We start from the raw sequence: 11480 nt of genomic DNA on the forward strand, positions 1-11480 counted from the left end.
CAAGAACTCAACCCTGTAATTAGGGCTGCATCATAGATCAATAAAAATAAGCTATACTCTACTTATACATGTATGTCTAATGATAAAATTCTCTTTTTGAAATAAAAAAATTTGAATTTCATGTCTCAGTGAATGATCCTGAGTTGAATAAAATGACATCTGGAGATTTAGGCCTTGATTTTTTTTTTTTTTTTTTTTTTTTTTGCATTTTTTATTTAGTTAAAGTAAATATTGCAGTGTGTTGATACTGAGGTAAGTGAGGTATTATAATTATGATATGAAACATGACCATATCTCCTCTAACTTAACTGTAACAATAAAAAATATGATTCTTGCAAAAGACTTTCAACTTAAGTTTCATGTTTCAGCACCTCAAATCAGTTTCACAAAAAAAATAAAAAATCGAAAAATCCACCAGGACTGTGGATCCACAAGTTGGAGATTTGCTCCTAAAAAGATCAAAATTAATTTTTATTGATTGGAATTGAATATTGAATATTATTACTGAAGCAATTTGATCAGTGCTATCAATGAAGTTCGGTGCCCGGCCCTGTTTTTGACTAACATTAGCTGCTTCCATTGTAGGGCAGTTTTGTTTTTTTCTTCTACCACTTGAACACAGAAAGGTTTTTATCCTGTTCTATAAAACTTTAAATCAGCCTCTGACTTTGAAAGTAACACAGAGGGCTCATTAAAACCTATTACACAACAAGTTCCTTTGTACAATTTTCTAAATGTGCTGCTTAAATCTGCAATATCATCCACTTTTTATCCAATTCTTGCAAGGGTACAGTTTTCCTCTGTCAGCAGAGGCTCAGTTCTTTATTTGCACTCTTAACTTCTGGAAGTTTTGTGAATTCATTAAAGCTGTGTACGGCGCTTTCGATGACAAAGACAATCCGCAGTGCAATTTGACAACAACTTTGTGTGAAGTTGTGCCAGTTAGCCAACGACTGTTTTTCCCTTGGCTTTGAGACCCGCGCTGGGCCTCATCTATTGTACCTGCACGGAGTCCCACGGGGAGTTTTCTCTAATTACCTGTGCTCTGTTGCTCTGCCTTTCCCCTCTCCAGCTACAACATCTCACCTCTCCAGTCTCTCGTCTTTGTTCTCTACCTCTCTTTGCCTCTCCGAAGCACTCTGAGTGATTCCGTATACATCAGCTCAGGGAGATGTCCTCCCCATCTGCCACTCTGTTTCTCTTTCACTTACCTTTCAAGAAGTGAATGACTTTTCCCCACTTCCCTGCATCAAATGGATGGAGCTTTTCAAGGCCCATGAAGGTGATGTTGTAGTCTGGGTGGTACACAATGGGCACACATGTTCGAGGGATGCTGCTGTACAATTCAGTACGGTGAGGGCTGAAAGAAGACAAATCAAGAGGGTGTTCAATACAACGCTGCTGTGTTACATTAACATGAAGTGATTTCCCCGGTGGCCTAATAAGCACTATCGAAACTGTCATGTTTGTGCTGCTCACCTCCTTTTCCCTTCATTATCTTCTTTGTGAGACATGTTTTTCAGGCATTGCTTCTTTCATCTGCGGACAAGAGGAACTGACAATAACATTCATTCAGCTACTGTAAATGTTTACAGTAACTCAGAACAGAACATGAATAATTATGATTAAAAATAAGATGCAAAATGAATACTTTAATTTAGCAACTCAGTGTGTAGATTTTTCCTTTATAGTAGTTAGTCTAGAGCTGAAACGATTAATTAATTAATTGATTAGGAATCAATAATTAGATTAACTGGCAGTTATTTTGATAAGTGAATAATCGGATTGAGTCATTTAAGAAAAAAGAAGTCAAAATTCTCTGATTTCAGCCTATTAAATGTGAATATTTTCTAGTTTCTTTACTCTTGTCTGACAATAAATTGAATATCTTTGAGGATGATGAAATACTGATCAGCATTTTTCATCATTTTCTCATTTTACAGTGTGAACAACTAATTGATTAATCAAGAAAATAACTGACAGATTAATAGATTAGCAAAATAATCATCAGTTGCAGCTCTAGTTCAGTCATTTTAAACCAACAACTCAAATACACATGGAAACAAATCAAATCAAATCAAAGCTAGTCATACTGAAATGGTGTAGTGTGGCTAGTGTTGGGCGATTGGACAAATAGGCCCTTATCGCCTTTGTTTTGGGGGGATGATTTGTCATTTTATCTCGCTAACATGGTCTGCAAAGTGAGAGCCGCTGCTCCACGATGCGCTCTCATCCAGTGGCACAGCACACATCCACTCGGCCAGCGCTGAGTGCTCCGAGCTTGATTAAGGAATGAGAGCAAAACAGCCTGCAGAGCCCGACTCTTTAAATGTCTAACACACTGAATTAAGGATTTATTTCCACCAAACCAGAGCTGGTGATTGCTTGAAGACTAACAAAGATGGTTTTGGCGAGTTTTACATGTTCTTCTGTCGAGTTTAAATGAAGTGTGTTTTACAGTGAATTTGAGTTTGAATGATTTGACTTCAGAAGGTGCACCGTTCCATTTTTTGTTTTGTAATGAAAATATATATGAGAATGTTTGAATTTTTGACATTTTGTGAGTTCATTTTGGCTACTGGATGTAGTGAATGTACATAACATACATAACATAGTGAATTCTCTATATTATATACATATATAACATGAGTCAGCTAATATTAGCAGTCCCATATTGGCCTAGTACAACTATATCTGTATGAGCATGTATGTTGAGCAATATTTTTACTGAACATATTGCAGTTTTTTTCAAATCTTTCATTATTTCTTTAGATTTATATGCAGCATTTTATATATATTTGATCCCTTTTCTTAACTGAAGTTGTTCCATCTGTGTATTTTACATTTATAGTTATTTATAATCATCAAAAATACCAGAAAATAAGTTTTCTGTTTCAGGGCCCCAAAGTTATATTGGATTTTCTAAATTTAAATAAAGAATATAATCCAGTATATCAATAATGGAATATTTTTACACTCTAATATCGGCATCTATATTGACCCTGACAGTTCAGCATCAGTTGGACTCTAATACATACAAACATCCATACATACATTTAGCCTATACATATGTCTATACAGATACATACAAATACATATTTTTAAACATGCATACTGTGCATGCCCAGTCACAAACAAAAATGTGTATACACATTAGTATTTTTACCTCCATCTTAATATTTACTAATCAGTTTATTTATTTTTTCTTTAATCTGTACATTTTCATTTCCGTTTAAAGACTATTCCATAGACTGACTCCTTTAACTGGTATACATCTTTGTTTTTGTGATCATGTGTGTTCATATTGTCTCACTCTTATTTGAAAAAGCCTGTGGATGCAGTCTGGAGGCATCTCATTTTTTAATTTATACATGAAATAAGTCCACCAAAGCTCTAAATTTGAGAGTCTGTGAGTTTATGAATAATATGTTGATAAATTTATGATAATCTGCTGTTTACAGTTTTAATAGCTCGCTTCTGTAGTATGCAGAATGGTAAAAATGGCATTTTATGGATGTTCTGCGCCAGAAAGAATGGGGGGTGATAAACTACAGTCCATGAATCAAAACAGACTCATATCCTGCGCATGCGCAGTGACATACATATATTTCCAAAGACGCAACGACACAAGGAAATGTACCAGCGGACACACACTGGCTCTAAACAGGAGTTTACAGGCCTGCTGTGGTTCGGCCCAGCTCATTTTAGCGCTGAAGACAAAAACGTTAGCACAGCTGCTGGGTGAAACAGCCTGGAAGTGTTTTAGTGGGCAGAAACCAGCGACAGACGATGTAACTCACCTGCTACTGTTTGCGGAATAACGCTGGTCAACGTACAGAACAGCTGCTGGAAATAAAGAGTCACTGGAGATTGTCAGTGTGTGTCCTTCCCGACAGGAATTAGCTTGGCTTATTTCTCAACAGCTAACGTTAGCTAATAGAAGGAAAACGGCTTTTCTGGACAGTGTTTCTTTGACAGTATCCTTATTCCCTCCTGCTCCACCGCTACGTAGAATACGTACGTAGAATTCGCGCGAGCTCCGGCGGTTGTGGTCGGTTACCGTCGTGTCCAGATGGAAACCCTACATTTGCGGAACCCTCGCGATATTTTGGTGCGTTGTCGCTGTATTGCCCACAGTGTCGCGAGATCTTCCACGGGTCTGGGGTTCCCATTTTCCGAGCGCACATGTAGATTTAAAGCAAAAGTCAAGTTAACTTTATTTATATGGAACATTTCATATGACAGGCGTACACTCAGTGTTCTTCAAAATAAAAGCAAAATTCATTATACATGGCATAAACATAGAAAATAACAAGATAAGAGGGTATTATGTACAAAATAAAAACATAGATAAGAAGGTATTATTATTAATATTAAAATGGTTAATAATAATAATAACACTGATTCCAAAATAATAATTTTTCCCAGTGGTCACACACCTTGAATCAAACTAGACACTTGCACTATGCTATTAGTCCACTTTTAAAACACACTGTTGTAGGAGAGCTTTGTCCATGTGGTAGAGAATTCCAGAGAGAAGGACCATAATGACTGAAGGTACTATAAGCTGATTATGATGATCTAAGCCTTAAACATACAGGGATACAAGATTATTTATTTAATATTTAACATGGCTATAAAATGAGATTTAGCTGTAGTTCCCTCTCGGACTGATTGATTCATTAGTAAAAGATAAATAGAGATATAGAATGAGTCAACTCTTTGTTTTACTAGGCGCCAGTGTGGAGAGGACAAAATAGGAGTGATGTGTTCAAATCTTCTGGTCGCAGCATTCTGAATAAGATGGAGTCTGCTTTGTCAATACAACAAAAAAATTACAGTAATCTAGTTTAGAGTATGACGCAGGAGTGACCCACTGCCACAAAAATATTCCTGTCCCGCCTCAGTCCCATGACAGAGTAAAAAAAAAAAATTCCTGTCCCGTCCCAGTTTCGGAAGAATGACTCCCATCCTATCCTGCTCCCGTCAATCCACAGTCCACACACGTCATTACACATATTTTTATGATATAAAATAACTGACCTATTGTTATCATGAATCCAGTTCCCACCCGCTCCTGTTGAGTTTTCTTCCTGTCCCATCCCAGTCCTGTGATGAATAGTGAAATTGACTCCCATCCCATGGGAATCCCACAAGAATCCTGAAAAAAAAAGTCATCCTCTAATCTAGTCTACTGGAAATAGGTCTGACTGTGACAGGAAGCATCTAACTAGATATTCTAAGATGATAAAAGCCACCCCACCCAGAGAAACATGCTCCAAAAAGCTTTCACTTTAACTTATAAAAAGGAAAAAGTATAATATTCCTATTGAAAAATAGTAGAGTAGAAGTAAAAAGAAGCATATTATTAAAATACTCATGTAAAGTGAAAGTACCTCAAAGTTATACTTGAATACAGTCCTTGAGTAAATGTATCCACCAGTTAATTTTATGTAATTAAAGCTTATTTAATTGGCCTGGTCATGTATATATTTAGAATAGTGTTTAAATTTATTAGGGCTCCCCAGTTTCATGAATTCTGTCATTTTTCTGTGTAGTACAGCACACATTTACATATTTCTGTATTAAATAAGCAGACACAGAGCTAATAATATTAAATATTATTACATTGTAAGTTGTAATCGGTTTGCATTCCCACATACGTCCCACTCATGCATATTTGTCTCTCATAATTATTTTGCACAGTTACTTTTGCAGGCTGCAGAAGGAGACCAGTTTCCCCAGCTGGATGAACAAAGTTTCACCCTCATGACAGAATGTGGAGAAATTATTTAGCAAGGCAAAAGAAAAATAGAATGCTTTTACTTTTACTCCAGCAGCACAGCCAATGTTCCCACAGGGATCAATAAAGTTTCATCTCATCTGATTTCAGTGTGTGCAATAGTGTGCAGTTCCCCATAATAACTCTCGCCTGAATGCTCTTTTGTAACGGAGCAAAATGAATTCACACGCCACAGCTTTCACCACTGCAATGCAGCCACTGACAGGCAAAATGTTACCTGTGATTCCTGTGAATTGGATGACTCTGTAATCCTTCCTATTGGCAGCTAAAGAGGCAGCCGTCTATAAATAGCATGATATGTTAATGTACGTGGATGGTAATAGAGATGGTCCGCCTCTGAAGTGAGGAGAGGCGTGATCTCTCTGCTGGGCTGGAAATCTGAAAAAAAAATAACAGTGACCTTACTGTGGCCTGTGGGATATTTTTAGCCCATGTTCATTGCCTAGAAGACTGCGTATAGATTGTGGCTGTGATGTTCATGTAATGTACTGTCAAGAAACATTAGTTTTCATGAGCACATCCTTTCATAAAAACCAAGGTTAGCGGATAAAAGGACATCATTACAATTTAGAATCATTTTATCAATAAGGAAATGAGTTTAAATTTAATTCACCCATTCTTGAGATTTGAGACAAATCATGTCCTACCAAAAAACAAAAAAAAACTTTAAAAATAAATAAATAATTCTAATTTTGGGGGGGGGGGGGGGGGGATCTTTCAGGATTTCTATATATAGAATATAGTAATTTATGAAAAAATTCGGTTTGCTTTAATTTTTTTAATTTCTAAAATTGCTCTGTGCCAGAAAACACCCTTGTCCAACACAAGATTTCACAATTTCAAACAATTTAGGAATGTGTTAAATCTAAAACCAACAATTCCTATTTCCATCGCCCCTTGTCAGACTTTTACAAAAACATGATTTAATCAGGCATAAAAAGGGTTTGCTCTACACTAAGGACCCCTGTCTCACTTCCTGGTCTGAAAAACTTGGGAATACTGCTCGAGCACTGGCAAACTTTCTATTTTTCCATATTTACATTTAATAAAAAATATAATCACTAGGATGGTGGCCCATTACAAGGTTTAATAGTCAAGAGTTTGATCTTTTAAAATTTATTTTTCCAGCATAATTGAAGAGTAAAAATCAAAAACCTCTCAAAATACAGCTTAGTCCAAAGTCACAAGAATGAGTGAATTATCTGTGTTTTAAAAAAAAGATGACTATATTTTATGGATAACTTATTTAGTTTTATGGTCTGTTCAACAGAATACTTCCATCACCAAGGAGATACCTCATGTGGATAATGTGAAGTTAGATGAGTAATACCTTGTAGTAAAGTTTAGTTTATTTGACACAAAATTACACACCTACGAAAATGCAGAGAATAACACAATAGCATAAAATTTGTTTCCATTATCTCAAAAACTTTTTTTTTAGGTACAAGAAACAGTCAGTCAAACAGTTTAATTACAATGTTAATCTAAAAAATGTCAAATTGCGGCCAAGAATAAACTTAATGGGCCCTCTCCATGTTAGGGTCTCATGTATGTAGTTCCACTATTCCTCACACTACAACACAACTGAAAATAAATCCTGGATCAAAACCTGGCTTAAGGAAGCAAAGCTTAAATGTGTAAGATATATCCAGAATTAATTTAGTTTAAAACATTTTTTTTTAATGATGTAATGTTTTTAACAAAATGTGAAGCAATAACAGTTTCCGTCATGTATGTATTGTGTTTAAGAGATATCTACTGAAGGTAGCATGCTAACCAGCTAGCCCCAGCACGTTCTGTTTTGTGTTTGTGATATCATTTTGTAATATATAATCTGTGTGATAGTCCAATAGAATAGCTCAGGCCTCCCACCATAGTTTCAGCAGGGAGATGTGTGTGAGCAGTAAGTTTGCTACATACCACAAACTCTCTTATTGTAGCTTTTTTAGTCTAATAAAAAAAACAAAAAACACACAACTTACAAAATGTCAAGAAAGAAAATAAAACTAAAGACTAAAGAAAACTAACTTCCTTATTAAACAGAAAAACACAACCATACCCCTTCTGAATTCAAGTCAAACTGTCTTGGTTTGTCTTTCCACACTTACAACAATCACCAAGTCTGGTTTGGTCAAAGTAAACCTGGAGTTAGATGTGAAAATATTCTGGCTCTACGTGCTGCCTGCCTGATGTCTGACCTCTTTCCCATTCCTCTCCCGCTTTACGCCTCAGCTGAAACCCACCCTGTCTTTGTCACCCCCAGAATCAGAGTCCTGGTCGGAGCCACTGTAATTCACCTTGGTACTGTAATGCCTGTTGTCACACTGGCCTCTGTGGGTCTCAGAGGCTGTGTTTGGTCCCAGTCTGGTCATCTTCACTGTGAGTCTGCAAAACACCAACACTCAGGTCAGCTAATAGAGTCATTAGCTGCACATCTAACTGAGCTATCTGGCTAATGCCTACAGCCATAGAATAACATAGCTACAGCAAATATATAGTGCTAGTGGTTACTCTTTTTCACTTAAAATTTTATCATCTTTGGCTACATAAAAAGACTGAACAGTGTCACACAACTATGAACACATTATACACACTATAGTTCATGTAAGAACTAAAAATTTAGTTTTACAAGCCTGCAGTAGCAACAAGTATATTTAAGAGTGTGTGATGGTTTGAGGTAGTGGTGTTTAGAGTGTTTATGATGATAGAATATGTAATCTCGTTCAGACATACCCATGTGACCATTCTGCATTGCCGACCAGGAGAACATAATCCAGATAAGATAATCCTTTGTAAATCCAGCAACAGGGAAATGTTACAGTGGCAAAAGGGATTGTAAAATAGAAAGAAGCATCAATAAAAATCAGCTTCAGGATTCAGCTTAGTATAATTCATCTGAAGTTGATTGTAAGTGTATAATGAAAAATGTCCCTTCAGTGAACAGAAAATTCACTGCAATCTTCTTCTGTTACTGAGCTGGAGACAGAGGCAGCTGGCCTTCAAAATAAAAGTTAAGCATTGTGAAGAGTTTTGAAGCATGCTGGCAGCAGCAATTTTAGGAGCGCTAAACTGTATAAATAATATAATTCATAATGTATAGTCATATTTCTGCCATTTTCCCACAACTGATTGTGAAATAAAATGTCAATGGGTGTGAAGAGGGCTGTGATTCATGAGTGCATGTAAAGATTCATTTTATTCATCCATTTATCTGTTAAGGTTTGGTTACTTCATCTGTGACTTTGGTGAATGTTGTGTTCTTTACAGTGTTGCAGCCCGTGATGTGTTGATTTGCCTTGAACTTTGACTTTATTAAAAAGATACAGCATATGCTTACATATGTGAGCTTCTCCTTCAGCTCATGAAATCCTTACATCACCTGAAGGCAGCAAAACGTACACGAGAAGTGCCGCGCCACAGTGCAGCACTGAACAGTACGCAAGAAAGGTGGACAGATTCTCACACAGTTTTCTTTATTCACTTTATAGTTTCAATATTGATTTTAGAAATACAAACAATTGTACTCAGCATTAGAAACATATTTTCCTTAAGAATACATTAAAGTCATGCTGGACTCAAAGACATAACCTGTGTTTAAAAAGGAGGCACGCCTGAACAACAGTCCTTTTATGTGCTGTATGAGTAAGCGGATTGTCAGATTTGATTGGTCAAAGGATGAGCGATGAAATGACAGATGATTAAGATAAATACTGTGTGACACTCAAATGATTTGCTGACTTTGACTGTATAGTAGTTAGGATTACACATTGCAGAATGAAACAAGGCTGTCTTAGTACAAGCAAGCCTAGAAAAACAGTACATATTTGTTGTTAACCTTGTCAGCCCTCCTTTCTGCAGTGCTGACCTGATAGGCCAGTTTGAACTGGGAAGGCGGGCTCTCATGCTATATGTATGAGAACAATGAGAGCGAGACTGGACTGGTTTAAGAGCAGCAACAGATTTGTTCTCAGCTGAGTAATAAGAGCAGTGTTGTATTCCTAAGACTTTCTTTTGTTGTTGGTGTTTTTTTTTTTTTTTTGAGACTGACAACAAAAGTCTGCCGCGTGTGACGTGTTTGTTCTCCTCAAGTCTCAACATGCTTCCCTATACCTCATCTTCTGACAAATAACTTTGTTGAACCAAAAAAAAACAATGCTGCAGGTCCCTGACTTTTCTAAAAGTGGCAGTATTTTCATTTTGGTGGTTTAGTTGGCTGAATGTGTGCCATAGGTTCTAATGTGGGGCTATAAGTAACCATTCCTGTCCTCACATCAGCTGTCCTATCAAATTAAAGGCACAAAAGCCATCAAAAATATATTTTAAAGAAAGTTATTTTTTTGATGGTTGTAACACTCTTCGTCTCAGCACCTAAAACTCACTGAATTTTTTTTTTGGTTTTATTTTTAAACTTGTTTCCAGATTTTCCTCATAGACCAGTGGTTCCCAAGCTTTTCCTGGCAAAGATAAACTTTCAGAATAAATGCATGAATCTCTTAGTGTGGTATTTATAGAATTCTGGCACTTCTAGTGTTAAACCATGATGTTGAAATATGACTTTATGTTATGAATTATGTTTTTTATTTAGACTATACGTTTTAGTTTAGCTCTTCTTAAACTGACCACTGCAGCCAACACACTCAGCTTTTACTTTGAAGGACAGCTGCCTCTGTTTCCTGCTCTTGGATTACTTTTTCTACTTTCACTGTACAAGTTCGACAGTGGAACAAGCTGATTGCAGCCACAAACGTTCATTTGTATTTCTTAAGATAAGAAGAAAAAACACAAAAAGCGTTGCAGTCACTTATCTGTCTGCTGGTTTAAGAAAGAAAAACGACTGAAGTGACTGGCATTTTTCATTACACAGTGTGAACGGCTGCAGATGAGTTATAGCCTATTGTCACACACTGGGGGTAAATTTGGACTGGGCTTCAACTCATGCTGCAACCATAAAAAAACCCACACATTTTAAATACAAAAAGACAAGGTAAGACACTTACATGAACTGAGAAACCTATTGAAGAACATACTAAAAACTTAACATGGAAAAAGAGACAAAATATACACTAATGTCAAATAAAAATCTTTAGTACACAAAAGGAGACAAAGGCATTACAACTGGTAAATAACAAAAGTGCTCGGTTGGATTTATCCGTATTTCATCTCTACTTTTTTTGAAGTAGAGATAAAAGACTTTTAAAATCTATTAATTCACCAACTTGGTACTCTAAACCTCCTCCCTGATAGCAGCATCTAGTACTCGGTGTACTGTACATCGAATGGGTCAGTTATTATCTTGATGGCTAGCATCAGAACAGTCTGTTTCGTGAGGATGCTACAGGGATGGACGCTGTCTTCCACCTATTATCCTCCATTCAGTCTGCATGAGTCGTCCTAGTTTGGACCTCGGTTGCGTGGAGAGGTTACAAAACCAGCCAATCTAATTAGAGCAGACGTCGCTGTAGTCTGCTACGGGGATCACAAACATGCGTGTTCCTGGTAAACAAGCTGTCAATAACAACACCAAGCTATTTGTACGAGGAGGCCTGTGAGATGGTTTCATTATGGATGACTCCTCTTGGGTCGAAGCTCCTCTGTCTTGTTTTGCATTCCAGCAGTATTATCTTGCTTGGCTTTTAGAAAGATTTTAAAGGAGCATAGCAATTCCAAAAATGAGCAC

General features: G+C 36.7%; 1 protein-coding gene across 1 annotated transcript in view; it reads right to left on the reverse strand.

The window, feature by feature from the left end:
• The window catches only part of hdac11 (histone deacetylase 11), a 53197-nt gene extending 49139 nt beyond the window's left edge, over positions 1 to 4058 (reverse strand). The window contains exons 1-3 of the mRNA XM_084743938.1: positions 3801 to 4058; positions 1480 to 1539; positions 1212 to 1360 (exon numbers count right to left, since the gene is read on the reverse strand). Coding sequence (XP_084600064.1) covers positions 1212 to 1360; positions 1480 to 1514 — 184 coding nt within the window. The 5' untranslated portion in view covers positions 1515 to 1539; positions 3801 to 4058. The remainder of the gene's footprint in view (positions 1 to 1211; positions 1361 to 1479; positions 1540 to 3800) is intronic.
• Positions 4059 to 11480: the final 7422 nt, after the last annotated feature.

Source organism: Lutjanus erythropterus, chromosome 2, assembly GCF_056507025.1.
Source record: "Lutjanus erythropterus isolate fLutEry1 chromosome 2, fLutEry1.hap2, whole genome shotgun sequence".
In the NCBI taxonomy this organism is placed as follows: Eukaryota; Metazoa; Chordata; class Actinopteri; order Lutjaniformes; family Lutjanidae; genus Lutjanus; species Lutjanus erythropterus.